Here is a 20,248-nt window from a genome sequence, read left to right on the forward strand (position 1 = left end):
GTGCCCTGGAGGTGCAAATCAGGGCCAAAGAGGTGTAAATCAGGGCCCGAGCAGTGTAAATTGGGGTCCTGGAGGTGAAATTAGGGTCTTGGAGGCGTAAATCAGGGCCCTGGAGGTGCAAATCAGGGCCAAAGGAGTGTAAATCAGGGTCCTGGAGGTGTAAATTGGGGCTAAAAGGGTGCAAAGCTGGGTCAAATGGGAGCCAATCCGGGCCCTGGAGGTGTAAATCAGTGCTCTGGAGGTGTAAATCAGGGTCCTGAGGGGGCACATTAAGTCATAAGGGGTGAATAAGAGCCTTGGGTGTGGAAATCAGGGCCAAAGGGGTGCAAATCAGGGCCAAAGAGGTGTAAATCAGGGCCCGAGCAGTGTAAATTGGGGTCCTGGAGGTGAAATTAGGGTCTTGGAGGCGTAAATCAGGGCCCTGGAGGTGCAAAGCAGGGCCAAAGAAGAGTAAATCAGGGTCCTGGTGGTGTAAATCAGCGCCAAAGAGGTGTAAATCAGGGTCTCGGAGGCATAAATCGGGGCCAAAGGGGTGCAAAGCAGGGTCAAATGGGAGCAAATCTGGGCCCTGGAGGTGTAAATCAGCGTCCTGAGGGGGCACATTAAGGCATAAGGGGTAAATAAGAGCCTTGGGTGTGGAAATCAGGGCCAAAGGGGTGTAAATCAGTGCCCGAGCTGTGTAAATCGGGGCCAAAAGGGTGCAAAGCAGGGTCAAATAAGAGCAAATCTGGGCCCTGGAGGTTTAAATCAGGGCCAAAGAGGTGTAAATCGGTGCCCGAGCAGTGTAAATTTGGGTCCTGGAGGTGAAACTAGGGTTTTGGAGGTGTAAATCAGTGCCCTGGAGGTGCAAAGCAGGGCCAAAGAAGTGTAAATCAGGGTCCTGGTGGTGTAAATCAGGGCCAAAGGGGTGCAAAGCAGGGTCAAACGGGAGTAAATAGGCCCTGGAGGTGTAAATCAGGGTCCTGAGGGGGCACATTAAGGCATAAGGGGTAAATAAGAGCCTTGGGTGTGGAAATCCGGGCCAAAGGGGTGTAAATCCGGGCCAAAGGGGTGTAAATCAGTGCCCGAGCTGTGTAAATCGGGGCCAAAGAGGTGAAATTAGGGTCTTGGAGGCGTAAATCAGGGCCCTGGAGGTGCAAATCAGGGCCAAAGGGGTGCAAATCTGGGGCAAAGAGGTGTAAATCAGGGTCTCGGAGGTGTAAATCAGGGCCAAAGGGTGCAAAGCAGGGTCAAAGGGGAGCAAATCCAGGCCCTGGAGGTGTAAATCAGTGCTCTGGAGGTGTAAATCAGTGTGCTGAGGGGGCACATTAAGGCATAAGGGGTAAATAAGAGCCTTGAGTGTGGAAATCCGGGCCAAAGGGGTGTAAATCAGTGCCCGAGCTGTGTAAATCGGGGCCAAAAGGGTGCAAAGCAGGGTCAAATAAGAGCAAATCTGGGCCCTGGAGGTTTAAATCAGGGCCAAAGAGGTGTAAATCGGTGCCCGAGCAGTGTAAATTTGGGTCCTGGAGGTGAAACTAGGGTTTTGGAGGTGTAAATCAGTGCCCTGGAGGTGCAAAGCAGGGCCAAAGAAGTGTAAATCAGGGTCCTGGTGGTGTAAATCAGGGCCAAAGGGGTGCAAAGCAGGGTCAAACGGGAGTAAATAGGCCCTGGAGGTGTAAATCAGGGTCCAGAGGGGGCACATTAAGGCATAAGGGGTAAATAAGAGCCTTGGGTGTGGAAATCCGGGCCAAAGGGGTGTAAATTCGGGCCAAAGGGGTGTAAATCAGTGCCCGAGCTGTGTAAATCGGGGCCAAAGAGGTGAAATTAGGGTCTTGGAGGCGTAAATCAGGGCCCTGGAGGTGCAAATCAGGGCCAAAGAAGTGTAAATCGGGGCCCTGGAGGTGTAAATCAGGGTCTCAGAGGTGCAAATCAGGGCCAAAGAGGTGTAAATCAGGGTCCTGGTGTGTAAATCAGGGTCTCAGAGGTGTAAATCGGGGCCAAAAGGGTGTAAAGCTGGGTCAAACGGGAGCAAATCCAGGCCCTGGAGGTGTAAATCAGGGCCAAAGAGGTGTAAATCAAGGTCCTGAGGGGGCACATTAAGGCATAAGGGGTAAATAAGAGCCTTGGGTGTGGAAATCAGGGCCAAAGGGGTGTAAATCAGGAACAAAGAGGTGTAAATCAGTGCCTGAGCAGTGTAAATCGGGGTCCTGGAGGTGAAATTAGGGGCTTGGAGGCGCAAATCAGGGCCAAAGAAGTGTAAATCAGGGTCTTGGTGGTGTAAATTGGGGCCAAAAGGGTGCAAAGCAGGGTCAAAGGGGAGAAAATCCAGGCCCTGGAGGTGTAAATCAGTGCTCTGGAGGTGTAAATCAGGTTCCTGGAGAGGCACATTAAGGCATAAGGGGTAAATAAGAGCCTTGGGTGTGGAAATGTGGGCCAAAGGGGTGTAAATCCGGGCCAAAGAGGTGTAAATCAGGGCCCGAGCTGTGTAAATTGGGGCCAAAGAGGTGAAATTAGGGTCTTGGAGGCGTAAATCAGGGCCCTGGAGGTGCAAATCAGGGCCAAAGAAGTGTAAATCGGGGCCCTGGAGGTGTAAATCAGGGTCTCAGAGGTGCAAATCAGGGCCAAAGAGGTGTAAATCAGGGTCCTGGTGTGTAAATCAGGGTCTCAGAGGTGTAAATCGGGGCCAAAAGGGTGTAAAGCTGGGTCAAACGGGAGCAAATCCAGGCCCTGGAGGTGTAAATCAGGGCCAAAGAGGTGTAAATCAGGGTCCTGAGGGGGCACATTAAGGCATAAGGGGTAAATAAGAGCCTTGGGTGTGGAAATCAGGCCAAAGGGGTGTAAATCAGGGCCAAAGGGGTGCAAATCAGGGTCAAACGGGAGTAAATAGGCCCTGGAGGCGTAAATCAGTGTCCTGAGCGGGCAAATTAAGGCATAAGGGGTAAATAAGAGCCTTGGGTGTGGAAATGTGGGCCAAAGGGGTGTAAATCTGGGCCAAAGGGGTGTAAATCAGGGCCCGAGCTGTGTAAATCGGGGCCAAAGAGGTGAAATTAGGGTCTTGGAGGTGCAAATCAGGGCCCTGGAGGTGTAAATCAGGGCCCTGGAGGTGTAAATCAGGGCCAAAGAGGTGTAAATCAGGGCCAAAGAGGTGTAAATCAGGGTCCTGAGGGGGCACATTAAGGCATAAGGGGTAAATAAGAGCCTTGGGTGTGGAAATCCGGGCCAAAGGGGTGTAAATCAGGGCCAAAGAGGAGTAAATCAGGGCCCGAGCAGTGTAAATCGGGGTCCTGGAGGTGAATTTAGGGTCTTGGAGGCGTAAATCAGGGTCTCAGAGGTGCAAATCAGGGCCAAAGGGGTGTAAATCAGGGTCCTGGTGGTGTAAATTGGGGCCAAAAGGGTGTAAAGCTGGGTCAAACGGGAGCAAATCCGGGCCCTGGAGGTGTAAATCGGGTCATGAAGGTGTCAATCAGGGTCCTGATGGGGTAAATCAAGGCCCTGGAGGTGGAATTGAAGGCCCTGATGGTGTAAATTGGCCCCGAGGGGGTAAATGGGGTGTAAACATGAGCCACGAGAGGGGTAAATCAAGGCTCCGATGGGGTAAATTGCCTCTGAGGGGGGTAAAAGAGTGTGAGGGGGGTTAATAGGAGCCTGGAGGTGCAAATGGTGCCATGAGGGTGTAAATCAGGGTGCTGCTGGGGTAAATCAGGGCCTTGAGGGGGTAAATCAGGGCCTTGGGGGGGTAAATTGGCCCTGAGGGTGTAAATAGGGTCCCAGGGGGTAAATCAGGGCCTCGAGGGGGTAAATCAGGGCCTTGAGGGGGTAAATCGGGGCCTTGGGGGGGTAAATTGGCCCTGAGGCTGTAAATAGGGTCCCAGGGGGTAAATCAGGGCTTCGAGGGGGTAAATCAGGGCCTTGGGGGGGTAAATTGGCCCTGAGGGTGTAAATAGGGTCCCAGGGGGTAAATCTGAGCCTCGAGGGGGGCAAATGGGGGTCCTGCTGGGGCAACTCAAGCCCTGGAGGCGCCAAGGGGGGCCCCGCTGGGGTAAATTGGCCCGCGGGGTGTAACGGGGAGGGGGGGTGGTGGGGGTGCAGGATGCCGTCCCGGATGTCACGAGGCCGGGGGAGGGACGGTGACGTGGGGGCCAGCGGCTGCGGGTCGAGCCCCGGGGTAAGAACGGGCGTGGGAACGGCGGCCCCGGGGCCAAGGGGGGCAAAGGGGGACAAAGGGGCCAAGGGGGAGCAGGACGGAGGCGGCTCCATCGCCGGCCAGGGTGCTGCTGGCTGGGAAATCGGGGCCTGAGGGGGGAAATCGGGGCCTGAGGGGGGAAATAATGGCCCTGGAGGGGCAAGTCAGGGCCCTGGAGGTGTAAATCAGGGTCTTAGAGGCGTAAATCAGGGCCTGAGGGGGTAAATAATGGTCCTGCAGGGGCAAATCAGGGCCCTGGAGGTGTAGATTAGGGCCCTGGAGGTGTAAATCAGGGCCTGAGGGGGTAAATAATGGCCCTGCAGGGGCAAATCAGGGCCCTGGAGGTGCAATTCGGGGTCTTGGAGGTGTAAATCAGGGCCCTGGAGGTGCAAATCAGGGTCTTAGAGGTGTAGATTAGGGCCTGAGGGGGTAAATAATGGTCCTGCAGGGGCAAATCAGGGTCTTAGAGGTGTAGATTAGGGCCTGAGGGGGTAAATAATGGTCCTGCAGGGGCAAATCAGGGCCCTGGAGGTGTAAATCAGGATCTTAGAAGTGAAAATCGGGGCTTGGAGGTACAAATTGCGGCCTTAGAGGTGTAAATCGGGGCCCTGGAGGTGTAAATCAGGATGTTAGGAGTGTAAATCAGGGCGTGAGGGGGTAAATAATGGTCCTGCAGGGGCAAATCAGGGCCCTGGAGGTGCAATTCGGGGTCTTGGAGGTGTAAATCAGGATCTTAGAAGTGTAAATCAGGGCCCCGGAGGTACAAAGTGGGGCCTTAGAGGTGTAAATCGGGGCCCTGGAGGTGTAAATTAGGGTCTTAGAGGTGTAAATCAGGGCATCAGGGGGTAAATAATGGTCCTGCGGGGGCAAATCAGGGCCCTGGAGCTGTAAATCAGGGCCCTGGAGGTGCAAATCAGGGTCTTAGAGGTGTAGATTAGGGCCTGAGGGGGTAAATAATGGTCCTGCAGGGGCAAATCAGGGCCCTGGAGGTGTAGATTAGGGCCCTGGAGGTGTAAATCAGGGCCTGAGGGGGTAAATAATGGCCCTGCAGGGGCAAATCAGGGCCCTGGAGGTGCAATTCGGGGTCTTGGAGGTGTAAATAGGGGCCCTGGAGGTGTAAATCAGGGTCTTAGAAGTGCAGATTGGGGCCCTGGAGGCGTAAATCAGGGTCTTGGAGGCGTAAATCAGGGTCTTGGAGGTGTAAATCAGGGTCTTGGAGGTGGAAATCTGGGACCAGGAGGTGGAAATCAAGGCATGAGAGAGTAAATCAGGGTCCTGGAGGCGTAAATCAGGGTCCTGGAGGCATAAATCAGGGTCTTGGGGATATAAATCAGGGCCCTGGAGGTGTAAATCAGGGCCTTGGGGGTGTAAATGATGTCCCTGGAGGTGCAAATCAGGGTCCTGGAGGTGCAAATCAGGGTCCTGGAGGTGCAAATCAGGGTCCTGCAGGTGCAATTCGGGGTCTTGGAGGTGTAAATCAGGGTCCTGGAGGTGTAAATCAGGGTCTTGGGGGTGCAATTTGGGGCCCTGGAGGTGCAATTTGGGGCCCTGGAGGTGTAAATCAGGGCCCTGGAGGTGTAAATCAGGATCTTAGGAGTGTAGATCAGGGTCCTGGATGTACAAATTGGGGCCTTAGAGGTGTAAATCAGGGTCCTGGAGGTGCAAATCAGGGCCCTGAGGGTGTAAATTGGCCCCGAGGGTGTCAATAGGGCCCCAGGGGGTAAATCTGAGCCTCGAGGGGGGCAAATCAGGGTCCTGCGGGGCCAAATCCAGGCCCCGGAGGTGTCACTGAAGGTCCCGCTGGGGTAAATTGGTGTAAAGTTGGGGGGACGGGGGGGGTGCAGGATGCGGGTGTAAAGGGGGGAGGGGGTGCAGGATGCGGGGCCCGTCCCGGATGCCACGAGGCCGGGGGAGGGGCGGTGACACGGGTGCCATCTGCCACGGGTGCCACCGGCCGGGGATCCAGCCCGAGGCGGGAGCCGCGAGGTGGAACCTCAGCCCCGGAGACCTTCGGAGGTCGGGGGGCACCCGCGGGGCGGTGGGAGGGGGGCCCGGAGGGCGTCAGGGGGAGCCGCGTCGGGACGTTGGGGTCCTTCTGGGCTCGAGGAACGGGGAAGCGGAAGGGTTCCTGCAGCCCCATGGTTGGGATCTTCTGGGAGGGAATGGTGGCCGCACCCAGACGTGGGGCTTCTTCCCTCTTCTGGGGTTGTGTCCCCTCCAGGACACTTGGGTCCCTGGAGAAGGTCCCGTTCCTGGACACCTGGTCCCTCTTCTAGGGTTGTGTCCCCTCCAGGACACCTGGGGCCTTGGAGAAGGTCCCATTCCTGGACATCCAGTCCCTCTTCTAGGGCTGTGACCCCTCCAGGACACTTGGGTCCTTGGAGAAGGTCCTGTTCCTGGACACCTGGTCCCTCTTCTAGGGTTGTGTCCCCTCCAGGACACCTGGGGCCTTGGAGAAGGTCCCATTCCTGGACATCCAGTCCCTCTTCTAGGGCTGTGTCCCCTCCAGGACACTTGGGGCCTTGGAGAAGGTCCCATTCCTGGACCCCTGGGTCCCATCGCTGGACCCCTAGGTCCCTCCTATCTCCATGATGGTGCTGGAGAAGGTTCCCCATCCCTGGACCGCCTGGGTCCCATCCCTGGACTCCTGGGTCCCTCTTCTCTCCATGATGGGGCTGGAGAAGATTCCCCATCCCTGGACCCTTGGGTCCCTCTTGTCTCCATGATGGAGTTGGAGAAGGTTCCCCATCCCTAGACCACCTGGGTCCCTCTTATCTCCATGATGGGCTCGGAGAAGGTTCCCCATCCCTGGACCCCTGGGTCCCTCTTCTCTCCATGATGGAGCTGGAGAAGGTTCCCCATCCCTGGACCCCTGGGTCCCTCTTATCTCCATGATGGAGCTGGAGAAGGTTCCCCATCCCTGGACACCCAGGTTCATCCCTGGACCCCTGGGACCCCTGGCTCCCTCTTCTCTCCATGATGGAGCCGGGGAGGGTTCCTCATCCTTGGCCACCTCCCTCCCCTTCTTGCTCTCCTCCAGGATGTCCTCTCCAACCTTGTCCTCGGCGGTGGCCTTGGCCACCACGGCCTCGCGCCAGGCTCTTCAAGCCCTGGTGGGGCTGGCGGAAGCTCTGGGAAGGCCGGAGACGGTGACGTCGGCGCTGACGGAGGCCAAGGTGGCCTTGGCCGACTCGGAAGCGGCGCTGGCCGAGCTGGAGGCCGCCTTGGTGGTGGCCGTGGGGGCTGCGGCGACGCTGAAGACGCCGACGCCGGGGATCGACGCCGAAGGGCTCTACCGGGCGCTGGGAGCGGCCGCCGACGCCAGCGCCTCCCAGCTGGAGCGGGAGCTGAGCCGCAACCGGCGCCATCGCTGGCGCCTCCGGGCCGTCCGCAACATCGCCCTCGTCTTGATGCTTCTCTTCGCTCTGCCGCGTGAGTATGGACCAGTAGAGACCAGTTCAGACCAGTTAAGAGACCTATGGAGCCATTTGGATCAGTAATGGTGCTGGAGAGCCCTACAGACCAGTTCAAACCAGTAAGGAGCCCTACGGATCCATTTGGATCTGTAATGGTGCTGGAGAACCCTACTGACCAGTTCAAACCAGTAAGGAGCCCTGCGGATCCATTTGGATCAGTAATGGTGCTGGAGAGCCCTACAGACCAGTTCAAACCAGTAAGGAGCCCTACGGATCCATTTGGATCAGTAATGGTGCTGGAGATGCCTACAGACCAGTTCAAACCAGTAAGGAGCCCTGCGGATCCATTTGGATCAGTAATGGTGCTGGAGATGCCTACAGACCAGTTCAAACCAGTAAGGAGCCCTGCGGATCCATTTGGATCAGTAATGGTGCTGGAGATGCCTACAGACCAGTTCAAACCAGTAAGGAGCCCTGCGGATCCATTTGGATCAGTAATGGTGCTGAAGATGCCTACAGACCAGTTCAAACCAGTAAGGAGCCCTGCGGATCCATTTGGATCAGTAATGGTGCTGGAGATGCCTACTGACCAGTTCAAACCAGTAAGGAGCCCTACGGATCCCTTTGGATCAGTAATGGTGCTGGAGATGCCTACAGACCAGTTCAAACCAGTAAGGAGCCCTACGGATCCCTTTGGATCAGTAATGGTGCTGGAGATGCCTACAGACCAGTTCAAACCAGTAAGGAGCCCTACGGATCCATTTGGATCAGTAATGGTGCTGGAGAGCCCTACAGACCAGTTCAAACCAGTAAGGAGCCCTACGGATCCCTTTGGATCAGTAATGGTGCTGGAGATGCCTACAGACCAGTTCAAACCAGTAAGGAGCCCTACGGATCCCTTTGGATCAGTAATGGTGCTGGAGATGCCTACAGACCAGTTCAAACCAGTAAGGAGCCCTACGGATCCCTTTGGATCAGTAATGGTGCTGGAGAGCCCTACAGACCAGTTCAAACCAGTAAGGAGCCCTACGGATCCATTTGGATCAGTAATGGTGCTGGAGATGCCTACAGACCAGTTCAAACCAGTAAGGAGCCCTGCGGATCCATTTGGATCAGTAATGGTGCTGGAGATGCCTACAGACCAGTTCAAACCAGTAAGGAGCCCTGCGGATCCATTTGGATCAGTAATGGTGCTGAAGATGCCTACAGACCAGTTCAAACCAGTAAGGAGCCCTGCGGATCCATTTGGATCAGTAATGGTGCTGGAGATGCCTACTGACCAGTTCAAACCAGTAAGGAGCCCTACGGATCCCTTTGGATCAGTAATGGTGCTGGAGATGCCTACAGACCAGTTCAAACCAGTAAGGAGCCCTACGGATCCCTTTGGATCAGTAATGGTGCTGGAGATGCCTACAGACCAGTTCAAACCAGTAAGGAGCCCTACGGATCCATTTGGATCAGTAATGGTGCTGGAGAGCCCTACAGACCAGTTCAAACCAGTAAGGAGCCCTACGGATCCCTTTGGATCAGTAATGGTGCTGGAGATGCCTACTGACCAGTTCAAACCAGTAAGGAGCCCTACGGATCCCTTTGGATCAGTAATGGTGCTGGAGATGCCTACAGACCAGTTCAAACCAGTAAGGAGCCCTACGGATCCCTTTGGATCAGTAATGGTGCTGGAGATGCCTACAGACCAGTTCAAACCAGTAAGGAGCCCTACGGATCCCTTTGGATCAGTAATGGTGCTGGAGATGCCTACAGACCAGTTCAAACCAGTAAGGAGCCCTACAGACCAGTATGGACCAGTAGGAAACTCTAAAGAACTGGGGACACTGGGATGGGACTAGGGACACTGGGAGGGGACTGGGGACACTGGGAGGGGATGCCAGGAGGGGATGGGGACACTGGAATGGGACTGGGGACAGTGGGACAAGACTGAGGATACTGGGAGGGGACACTGGGAGGGGACTGGGGACACTGGGAGGGGACAGTGGGGGGGGGACAGGGTCACTGGAACAAGACTGGGGACACTGGGAGGGGACTGGGAACACCAGGAGGTGACAGCAGGAGGGGACTGGGGACACCAGGAGGAGATGGGGCCACTGGGACAGACTGGGGCCACCAGGAGGAGATGGGGACACTGGGACAGACTGGGGACACTGGGAGGAGATGGGGACACTGGGAGGAAATGGGGACACTGGGAGGGGACTGGGGACACTGGGACAGACTGGGGACACCAGGAGGAGATGGGGACACTGGGAGGGGACTGGGGACACTGGGACAGACTGGGGCCACCAGGAGGAGATGGGGACACCGGGAGGGGACTGGGGACACTGGGACAGACTGGGGACACTGGGAATGGACTGGGGACACCAGGAGGGGATGGGGACACTGGGACAGACTGGGGACACCAGGAGGAGATGGGGCCACTGGGACAGACTGGGGCCACCAGGAGGAGATGGGGACACTGGGACAGACTGGGGACACTGGGAGGAGATGGGGACACTGGGAGGAGATGGGGACACTGGGAGGGGACTGGGGACACTGGGACAGACTGGGGCCACCAGGAGGAGATGGGGACACCGGGAGGGGACTGGGGACACTGGGACAGACTGGGGCCACCAGGAGGAGATGGGGACACCGGGAGGGGACTGGGGACACTGGGACAGACTGGGGACACTGGGAATGGACTGGGGACACCAGGAGGGGATGGGGACACTGGGACAGGCTGGGGACACAGGGAGGGGACTGGGGACACTGGGAATGGACTGGGGACACTGGGAGGGGACTGGGGCCACCAGGAGGAGATGGGGACACCGGGAGGGGACTGGGGACACTGGGAGGAGATGGGGACACTGGGACAGACTGGGGACACTGGGACAGACTGGGGCCACCAAGAGGAGATGGGGACACTGGGACAGACTGGGGACACCAGGAGGGGATGGGGACACTGGGAATGGACTGGGGCCACCAGGAGGAGATGGGGCCACCGGGACAGACTGGGGCCACTGGGACCGACTGGGGCCACTGGGAGGGGCCTGTGTCCCCCAGGAGGCCCTGAGGTGACGTCCCCGTCCCCGCCTTGTCCCCTCAGTGTCCCTGGACGCGGTGCGGGAGGCGCTGGGGGTGACCCAGGAGAGCCACCTGGTCCCCGGCTTGGCCACGGTGGCCTTGGTGTGCCAGGTGGCCCTGTGGGGCGCGGCCACCTCCAAGCGTCACCTGGCCACCGCCGCCGGCCACCAGCGTCACCAGGCCCTCCGGTACCGCCGCTTGGCCAGGGACGTGGCCGCCGCCGCCGCCGCCACCGCCGAGGCCGACCAAGCCGTCACCGGCGCCAATGCCACCCTGGGGACGCTGGAGGAGGTGACGGGCCACCTCAAGGCCTTGGTGGACGCCGTCGCCCAAGACCTGGAGACGGCCAAGGGCTTCCCCAGCGGCGCCCGGGCTCTCGGCGACGCCGTGGTGGCCTTGGGGACGGCGGTTGGGGACAAGGAGGGGGCGGAGAGGTTGGCGCGGGCGCTGGAGGCTCTGCCGGGGGACGAGTAGGGGTGGGGACACCAGGAGAGGCCTCCTCGAACCATCTGGGGACACCTGGAGGGTTCTGCTGGTCCTGGGGACACCAGGAGGTCCCATCTGAGGACACCTGGAGGCTTCTGCTGGTCCTGGGGACACCAGGAGGTCCCATCTGGGGACACCAGGAGGCTTCTGCTGGTCCTGGGGACACCAGGAGGGTTCTGCTGGTCCTGGGGACACCCTGATGTCCCCTTCTCCCATCTGGGGACACCAGGAGATCCCATCTGGGGACACCAGGAGGCTTCTGCTGGTCCTGGGGACACCTTGATGTCCCCTTCTCCCATCTGGGGACACCTGGAGGCTTCTGCTGGTCCTGGGGACACCAGGAGGTCCCATCTGAGGACACCTGGAGGCTTCTGCTGGTCCTGGGGACACCAGGAGGTCCCATCTGGGGACACCAGGAGGCTTCTGCTGGTCCTGGGGACACCAGGAGGGTTCTGCTGGTCCTGGGGACACCCTGATGTCCCCTTCTCCCATCTGGGGACACCAGGAGATCCCATCTGGGGACACCAGGAGGCTTCTGCTGGTCCTGGGGACACCTTGATGTCCCCTTCTCCCATCTGGGGACACCTGGAGGCTTCTGCTGGTCCTGGGGACACCAGGAGGTCCCATCTGGGGACACCTGGAGGGTTCTGCTGGTCCTGGGGACACCCTGATGTCCTCTCTCCCATCTGGGGACACCAGGAGGCTTCTGCTGGTCCTGGGGACACCAGGAGGTCCCATCTGGGGACACCAGGAGGCTTCTGCTGGTCCAGGGCACACCAGGAGGTCCCATCTGGGGACACCGGGAGGGACCTCCTTGTCCTGGGGACACCCTGATGTCCTCTCTCCCATCTGGGGACACCAGGAGGCTTCTGCTGGTCCTGGGGACACCTTGATGTCCCCTTCTCCCATCTGGGGACACCTGGAGGCTTCTGCTGGTCCTGGGGACACCAGGAGGTCCCATCTGGGGACACCTGGAGGGTTCTGCTGGTCCTGGGGACACCAGGAGGTCCCATCTGGGGACACCGGGAGGGACCTCCTTGTCCTGGGGACACCCTGATGTCCTCTCTCCCATCTGGGGACACCAGGAGGTCCCATCTGGGGACGCCTGGAGGCTTCTGCTGGTCCTGGGGCCAGCCTGATGTCCCCTGTCCTGGTCCAAGGACACCAGGGTGGTGACATTGTCCCCCCCCAATAAACCTCAGGGACCCCTCAAGCCCCCCTGCCTGTCACTGGGGGCTGGGGACATGGGGACAGCAGGGGACGAGGAGCCACCACCACCTCCTGAGGACACTGGTGGGAGGGGAACAGGGAGGGGCATGGGGTCCCCTTGGGGACATTGGGGGGGGACATGGGGTCCTGTTGGGGCCATTGGGGGACACAGGGATCATCGAGGGGACACGGGGGGGGGCATAGGGTCCTGTTGGGGACATTGGGGGACACAGGGATCATTGAGGGGACACGGGGGGGGGACATGGGGTCCTGTTGGGGACATTGGGGGACACAGGGATCATTGAGGGGACACGGGGGGGGGACATGGGGTCCTGTTGGGGACATTGGGGGACACAGGGATCATTGAGGGGACACGGGGGGGGGACATGGGGTCCTGTTGGGGACATTGGGGGACACTGGGATCATCGGGGGGACACGGGGGGGGGACATGGGGTCCTGTTGGGGACATTGGGGGACACTGGGATCATCGGGGGGACACGGGGGGGGGACATGGGGTCCTGTTGGGGACATTGGGGGGCACAGGGATCATTGAGGGGACACGGGGGGGGGACATGGGGTCCTGTTGGGGACATTGGGGGACACTGGGATCATCGGGGGGACACGGGGGGGGACATGGGGTCCTGTTGGGGACATTGGGGGGCACAGGGATCATTGAGGGGACACGGGGGGGGGACATGGGGTCCTGTTGGGGACATTGGGGGACACTGGGATCATCGGGGGGACACGGGGGGGGACATGGGGTCCTGTTGGGGACATTGGGGGGGGCACATGGGTCCTGTTGGGGACACTGGGGGACACTGGGATCATTGGGGGGACATTGGGGGGGGACATGGGGTCCTGTTGGGGACATTGTGGGACACTGGGATCATCGGGGGGACACGGGGGGGGACATGGGGTCCTGTTGGGGACATTGGGGGACACTGTGGGGGGACATTGGGGGGGGACATGGGGTCCTGTTGGGGACATTGGGGGACACTGGGATCATCGGGGGGACACGGGGGGGGGACATGGGGTCCTGTTGGGGACATTGGGGGACACTGGGATCATCGGGGGGACACGGGGGGGGACATGGGGTCCTGTTGGGGACATTGGGGGGGGCACATGGGTCCTGTTGGGGACACTGGGGGACACTGGGATCATTGGGGGGACATTGGGGGGGGACATGGGTTCCTGTTGGGGACATTGGGGGACACTGGGATCATTGAGGGGACATTGGGGGGGGACATGGGGTCCTGTTGGGGACATTGGGGGACACTGGGATCATCGGGGGGACACGGGGGGGGACATGGGGTCCTGTTGGGGCCATTGGGGGGCACATGGGGTCCTGTTGGGGACATTGGGGGCCACTGTGGGGGGACATGGAGTCCTGTTGGGGACATTGGGGGGCACTGGGGTCATCGGGGGGACCCTTGAGGGGCCACTGGAGGCCGTGGGGGTCCCGTTGCCTCACGGGGACACTGGGGGGGTGGCTCTTGGGGACACGGGGGGGTCACCAAGGGGGGGGTGGGGGGGTGGCCCTGGCGGGGGGTGACGAGGCGGTGACGTCGTGGCTTGGCGATGGCCCCGGAGGCTCCGTCCCTCCTGCAGGCCCCGCGGCCGCGCCCCGCGCTGCTCCCCGCCTCGCTTCCTCGTCCCCAGGTGTCCCCAAGGGTCCCCAAGGGTCCCCAAGGGCACCCATGGCGCCATGGCAGGTCAGCTGGGCCGTTGTCCCCAGGGAGAGGGGACAGGGGAGGGACAGCGGGTGGCAGCAGGGACGGGAGGGGGTGGGGGGGGAGAGGGGACAGGGGGACACGGGACAGGGGTGGCTGAGGGGACAGGGGGACACGGGACAGGGGTGGCAGAGGGGATGAGACGGGGTGGGGGTGGCAGAGGGGACAGGGGGACACGGGACAGGGGTGGCGGAGGGGACAAGGGGTGGCGGAGGGGACAAGAGGGGGTGGGGGTGGCAGAGGGGACAGGGGGACACGGGACAGGGGTGGCAGAGGGGACAGGGGGTGGCGGAGGGGACGAGAGGGGACAAAGGGACATGGGACAGGGTGATCTGGGGGTGGCAGAGGGGACAAGGGGTGGCAGGAGGGGACAGGAGGGTGTGGGGGTGGCAGAGGGGACAGGGGGACACGGGACAGGGGTGGCTGAGGGGACAAGGGGTGGCAGAGGGGAGGAGGGGAGACAGGGGGACAAGGGACAGGGAGTGGCAGGAGGGGACAAAGGGTGGCAGGAGGGGGCGAGAGGGTGTGGGGGTGGCAGAGGGGACAGGGGGACACGGGACAGGGGTGGCTGAGGGGACAGGGGGTGGCAGAGGGGATGAGAGGGGGTGGGGGTGGCAGAGGGGACAGGGGGACACGGGACAGGGGTGGCGGAGGGGACAAGGGGTGGCGGAGGGGACGAGAGGGGACAAAGGGACATGGGATGGGGTGGCAGGGGTGGCAGAGGGGACAAGGGGTGGCAGGAGGGGACAGGAGGGGGTGGGGGTGGCTGAGGGGCAGGGGGACACGGGACAGGGGTGGCGGAGGGGACAGGGGGTGGCGGAGGGGGCGGGGTGGCTGAGGGGATGAGAGGGGACAGGGGGACACGGGACAAGGGGTGGCAGAGGGGACAAGGGGTGGCGGAGGGGACAGGGGTGGCTGAGGGGACGAGAGGGGACAAAGGGACATGGGATGGGGTGGCAGGGGTGGCAGAGGGGACAAGGGGTGGCAGGAGGGGACAGGAGGGGGTGGGGGTGGCAGAGGGGACGAGAGGGGACAGGGGGACAGAGGACAGGGGTGGCTGGGGGGACAAGGGGTGGCAGGAGGGGACAGGAGGGGGTGGGGTGTCAGAGGGGATGAGAGGGGACGGGGACAGGGAGTGGCAGGAGGGGACAAAGGGTGGCAGGAGGGGACAGGAGGGTGTGGGGGTGGCAGAGGGGACGGGGACAGGGAGTGGCAGAGGGGACAAAGGGTGGCAGGAGGGGACGGGGGGGTGGGGGTGGCTGATGGGACAGGGGGACATGGGACAGGGAGTGGCAGAGGGGACAAAGGGTGGCAGGAGGGGATGAGAGGGGACAGGGGGACTCAGGACAGGGAGTGGCAGAGGGGACAGGGGGTGGCAGGGGGACAGGGGGCACAGGGGTGGCGGAGGGGATGAGAGGGGACAGAGGGACACGGGACGGGGGGCAACGGCAACAGGGGGGACAGGGGAGGGGCGAAAAGGGGGTGGCAGGGGGTCTGGAGGGGACAGGAGGGGACAGGGGACACGGGGGGGTGGCGGCAGGGGGTGGCAGAGGGGACAAGAAGGGGCAGGGGGTGACAAGGGGGTGGAGGGGACCCAGGTGGCAGAGGGGACAAGGGGACGCGGGACAGGAGGTGGCAAGGGGGAGGGAGGGAGTGACAAGGGGACAAGCGTCATGGGGGTCCCCAGGGTGGCATGCGGGACCCTGAAGGTGACAAAGGGACCCCGGGGAGGGGGACAAGGGACATTGGGGACCCCAGGGCGGCCCCAGAAGCCGTTGATGGTAACTTCAGGGGCCATGGGGGGGGGGTGACATGGGGACATCAGGGGCCACCAGCCACGTCCTTGTCCCCAGGTGAGCCCGGAGCTCTTTGAACCCCTGGTGACGGTGGTGGCCACCTTGGGTGTCCTGGCAGCCACCCCGGGGGACGTCCCCGTGGCCGGGCCGGCACGCTCGCTGCGAGCCGGGCTGGTGGCCCTGGTTGCCACCGTCAAGCGGGCCATGAGCCACCCGCGCGGCGAAGCCACCAACCTCCGCGGGGCCCTGGCCACCACAGGGGACGCCGGGGCCACCGCGGCCACCATCGCCCGCAAGTGGCGCGAGGCGGTGACGGCGGTGGCCGCCGCTTGGGCCGCGGCGGAGGGGGCCGCGGTGGCCCTGAGGGACGCCTGTGGGGCCGTGGCGGCCGCGGTGGCCACCGGCGGGGTCACCGTGGGCCACCTGGTGACGGCGGTGGCCCAGGAGGGCAGGGCGAGGCAGGAGCTGCTGGTGGCCACCCGGCAGCTGCCCTTGGCCGCCGAGTTGGCCTCGGGGACCTCGGAGGTGGCGACCCACAGGACACGGGTGGCCGAGGCCAGCGCGGGGCTGCGGGCGGCCACCGAGGCCACCGAGAAGACGGCGGTGGCCGTGGTGGAGACGGCAGAGGCCAAGGAGCGAGGACAACGAGCCGCGGTGGCCCAAGGGCCCCTGGGACGCTTGGTGGCAGCTTGCCACGAGGCCACCGGCTTCTACTGCCACCTGCAGCACCTTCTCGAGGACATCGAGGCCACCGTGGCTACCGGACGCGGTGGCCCCGAAGCTCCCGAGGTGGCCGGGGAGGGTCCCGGTGTCCCCAGGGACCTGATGGCGGCGGTGGCAGCGGCCGAGAAGCTGTGGGACACCAGCGCCCTGCTGGCCAAGGGCCACCTCCTGGAGACACTGAGGATGGTCCGGGGGCTCCTGGTCACCCTTGGCACCCCCGATGCCACCGCGGCCACCACGGTGGCCCAGCGCTGCCGCGATGCCACCGCCGCCCTCCCAGGGCTGCTGGCACGGGGACACCAGTAGGGGACGGCGCCTTCCTTGGGGACAGGTGGCTTCGTTGGGGACCAAGAACTCTCTTGGGGACCAAGGGCCTCATTGGGGACCGGTGGCTTTATTGGGAACTGGTGGCTTTTTTGGGGACCGGTGGCTTCGCTGGGGACCAAGGGCTTCATTGGGGACTGGTGGCTTTGTTGGGGACCAAGGGCTTCATTGGGGACCGGTGGCTTTGCTGGGGACCGGTGGCTTCGCTGGGAACTGGTGGCTTTGTTGGGGACTGGTGGCTTTGTTGGGGACTGGTGGCTTTGTTGGGGACCAAGGACTTTGTTGGGGACCGGTGGCTTCACTGGGAACTGGTGGCTTTGTTGGGGACTGGTGGCTTCACTGGGAACTGGTGGCTTTGTTGGGGACTGGTGGCTTCACTGGGGACCGGTGGCTTTGCTAGGAACCAAAGTCTTCATTGGGGACCAAGGACTTTGCTGGGGACCAAGGGCCCCGCTGGGTTCTGGTGGCATTAAGACGTCACTGCTGAAGTCCTTGTTGTGTCACTTTGTCCCCACCTCGTGTCTCCGTGTCACCTCTTGCACGTCCCCTCTGTGTCCCTTCCACATCCCCTTGAAGCGTCCCCATGGAGGAGGTCCTGGGGTCCCCAAGGCCACCGTGAACCTGCATGAGGTCCTGGTGTCCCTGTGGGGACAACTGGTGCCTCCGAGGCCACCACAGTGACCCAAGAGGCTCTTGGTGGCCTCAGGGCCACCACAACCAAGCTGTCTCATCCCCTGTGTCCCCTCTGTGTCCCCTCCCACGTGTCCCCATGGCCTCTCCTTGTTCCCAATTGTCACCACGTGTCCCAAGGAGTTCCCCAAAAAGGGGGAATTTGGGGTTCCCCCCCAAAAAAGGACAATTTGGGGTCCCCCTTTCCCCTAAAAGAGCAAAATTTGGGGTCCCCCTCCCTCTAAAAATGCAAATTTAGGATCCCCCCCCAAAAAAGTGAAATTTGGGGTCCTCTATCCCGTAAAAGGAAGGAATTCGGGGTCCCCCCAACCCAAATTTGGGGTATCCTATCAAAATAAACCCCAAATTTTGTTTCTCCCCTCAAAAAATCCTAAACATTGAGTTCTCGCCTCAAAAACTTCCCCAAATTTAGGTTCCCCACTTAAAAAACCCCCAAAATTTAGGTTCTTCGCAAAAAAATCCCTCAAAATTCAGCTTTTCCCCTCAGAAAACCCCAAAATTTAGGTTCCACCCTCAAAAAAACCCAAAATCTGGGGTTGCCCCTCAAAGAAACACAAAATTCAGGTTTCCTCCCTCAAAAAAACCCCCAAATTTAAGTTTTCTTTCAAAAGAAAACCCCAAATTCAGATTTTCCCCTCAAAAAAAATCCCAATCTTCCATTTTTTCCGCTTAAAATTTAGCCCCCCCTTAAAATCTCCTATAATCTCATTTTTCCCCTTCAAGAAACCCTCAAAATGTACGTTTTCCCCTCAGAACCCCCCAAAACTTGGGGACTCCCCCTCAGAACCCCCCAAAACTGGAGGTTTCCCCCTCAGAACCCTCAAAACTTAGGGTCTCCCCTTCAGACCCCCCCAAAACTGGAGGTCTCCCCCTCAGAACACCCCAAAACTTGGGTTCTTACTCCCAGAACCCCCCAAAACTTCGGGTCTGCCCTTCAGAACCCCCCAAAACTGGAGGTCTCTCCCTGAGAACCCCCCAAAACATGGGGTCTCCCCCTGAGAACCCCCCAAAACTAGAGGTTTCCCCCTCAGAACACCCCAAAACTTGGGTTCTTACTCCCAGAACCCCCCAAAACTTCGGGTCTCCCCTTCAGAACCCCCCAAAACTGGAGGTCTCTCCCTGAGAACCCCCCAAAACATGGGGTCTCCCCCTGAGAACCCCCCAAAACTGGAGGTCTCCCCCACAGAACACCCCAAAACTTGGGTTCTTACTCCCAGAACCCCCCAAAACTTGGGGTTTCCTCCTCAGAACCCCCCAAAACTGGAGGTCTTCCCTCAGAACCCTCAAAACTTGGGGTCTCCCCTTCAGAACCCCCCAAAACCTGGGGTCTCCCCCTCAAAATCCCTCAAAACTGGAGGTCTTCCCCCTCAGAACCCCTCAAAACTTGGGGTCTCCCCTTCAGAACCCCCCAAAACTGGAGGTCTTCCCCTCAGAACCCCCCAGAACTTGGGGTCTCCCCCTCAGAACCCCCCAAAACTGGAGGTTTCCCCCTCAGAACCCTCAAAACTTGGGGTCTCCCCTTCAGAACCCCCCAAAACTGGAGGTTTCCCCCTCAGAACCCTCAAAACTTAGGGTCTCCCCTTCAGAACCCCCCAAAACTGGAGGTTTCCCCCTCAGAACCCCCCAGAACTCGGGGTCTCCCCCTCAAAATCCCTCAAAACTGGAGGTCTTCCCCCTCAGAACCCCTCAAAACTTGGGGTCTCCCCTTCAGAACCCCCCAAAACTGGAGGTCTTCCTCTCAGAACCCCCCGAAACATGGGGTCTTCCCCTCAGACCCCCCCAAAACTGGAGGTTTCCCCCTCAGAACACCCCAAAACTTGGGTTCTTACTCCCAGAACCCCCCAAAACTTCGGGTCTCCCCTTCAGAACCCCCCAAAACTGGAGGTCTCCCCCTGAGAACCCCCCAAAACATGGGGTCTCCCCCTGAGAACCCCCCAAAACTAGAGGTTTCCCCCTCAGAACACCCCAAAACTTGGGTTCTTACTCCCAGAACCCCCCAAAACTTGGGCTCTCCCCTTCAGAACCCCCCAAAACTGGAGGTTTCCCCCTCAGAACCCTCAAAACTTGGGGTCTCCCCCTCAGAACCCCCCAAAACTGGAGGTTTCCCCCTCAGAACCCCCCAGAACTTGGGGTCTCCCCCTCAAAATCCCTCAAAACTGGAGGTCTTCCCCTTCAGAACCCCCCAAAACTGGAGGTCTTCCCCTCAGAACCCCCCAAAACTGGAGGTCTCCCCCTCAGAACCCCCCAAAACTGGAGGTCTTCCCTCAGAACCCCCCAAAACCTGGGGTCTCCCCCTCAGAATCCCTTGAAACTGGAGGTTTCCCCCTCAGAACCCCCCAAAACTGGAGGTCTCCCCCTCAGAACACCCCAAAACTTGGGTTCTTACTCCCAGAACCCCCCAAAACTTCGGGTCTCCCCCTCAGAACCCCCCAAAACTTGGGGTCTTCCCCTCAGAAACCCCCAAAACTGGAGATCTCCCCCTCAGAACACCCCAAAATTGGGTTCCCGCACTCAAAAACCCAATAAATTCAGCTTTTCCTCTCAAAAAACCCCTCTCAGAGTTGGGGTTCCCACCCAACCCCCTTTTTTTCCTCTAAAATCCCCTCAGGCCCCTTTTCTTTTCCCGCCCAAATCCCCTCA

At 60.5% G+C, this 20,248-nt stretch overlaps 3 protein-coding genes across 3 annotated transcripts in view; 2 read left to right on the forward strand and 1 right to left on the reverse strand.

The window, feature by feature from the left end:
- The window catches only part of LOC138734342 (zinc finger protein 585A-like), a 352,271-nt gene that overhangs the window by 57,457 nt on the left and 274,566 nt on the right, over positions 1 to 20,248 (reverse strand). The gene's annotated exons all lie outside the window — the stretch shown is intronic.
- Positions 4,114 to 12,339, forward strand: LOC138734377 (uncharacterized). The gene is made up of 3 exons (XM_069882004.1): positions 4,114 to 4,144; positions 7,203 to 7,594; positions 10,673 to 12,339. Exons 2-3 carry the CDS (start codon positions 7,204 to 7,206, stop codon positions 11,122 to 11,124), a joined length of 843 nt encoding a protein of 280 aa, XP_069738105.1. The 5' UTR covers positions 4,114 to 4,144; position 7,203; the 3' UTR covers positions 11,125 to 12,339.
- Positions 13,935 to 17,406, forward strand: LOC138734371 (antifreeze protein Maxi-like). The gene is made up of 2 exons (XM_069881992.1): positions 13,935 to 14,057; positions 15,929 to 17,406. Exons 1-2 carry the CDS (start codon positions 14,043 to 14,045, stop codon positions 16,898 to 16,900), a joined length of 987 nt encoding a protein of 328 aa, XP_069738093.1. The 5' UTR covers positions 13,935 to 14,042; the 3' UTR covers positions 16,901 to 17,406.

The sequence above is a fragment of the Phaenicophaeus curvirostris genome, unplaced genomic scaffold (genome assembly GCF_032191515.1).
Source record: "Phaenicophaeus curvirostris isolate KB17595 unplaced genomic scaffold, BPBGC_Pcur_1.0 scaffold_73, whole genome shotgun sequence".
Classification (NCBI taxonomy): domain Eukaryota; kingdom Metazoa; phylum Chordata; class Aves; order Cuculiformes; family Cuculidae; genus Phaenicophaeus; species Phaenicophaeus curvirostris.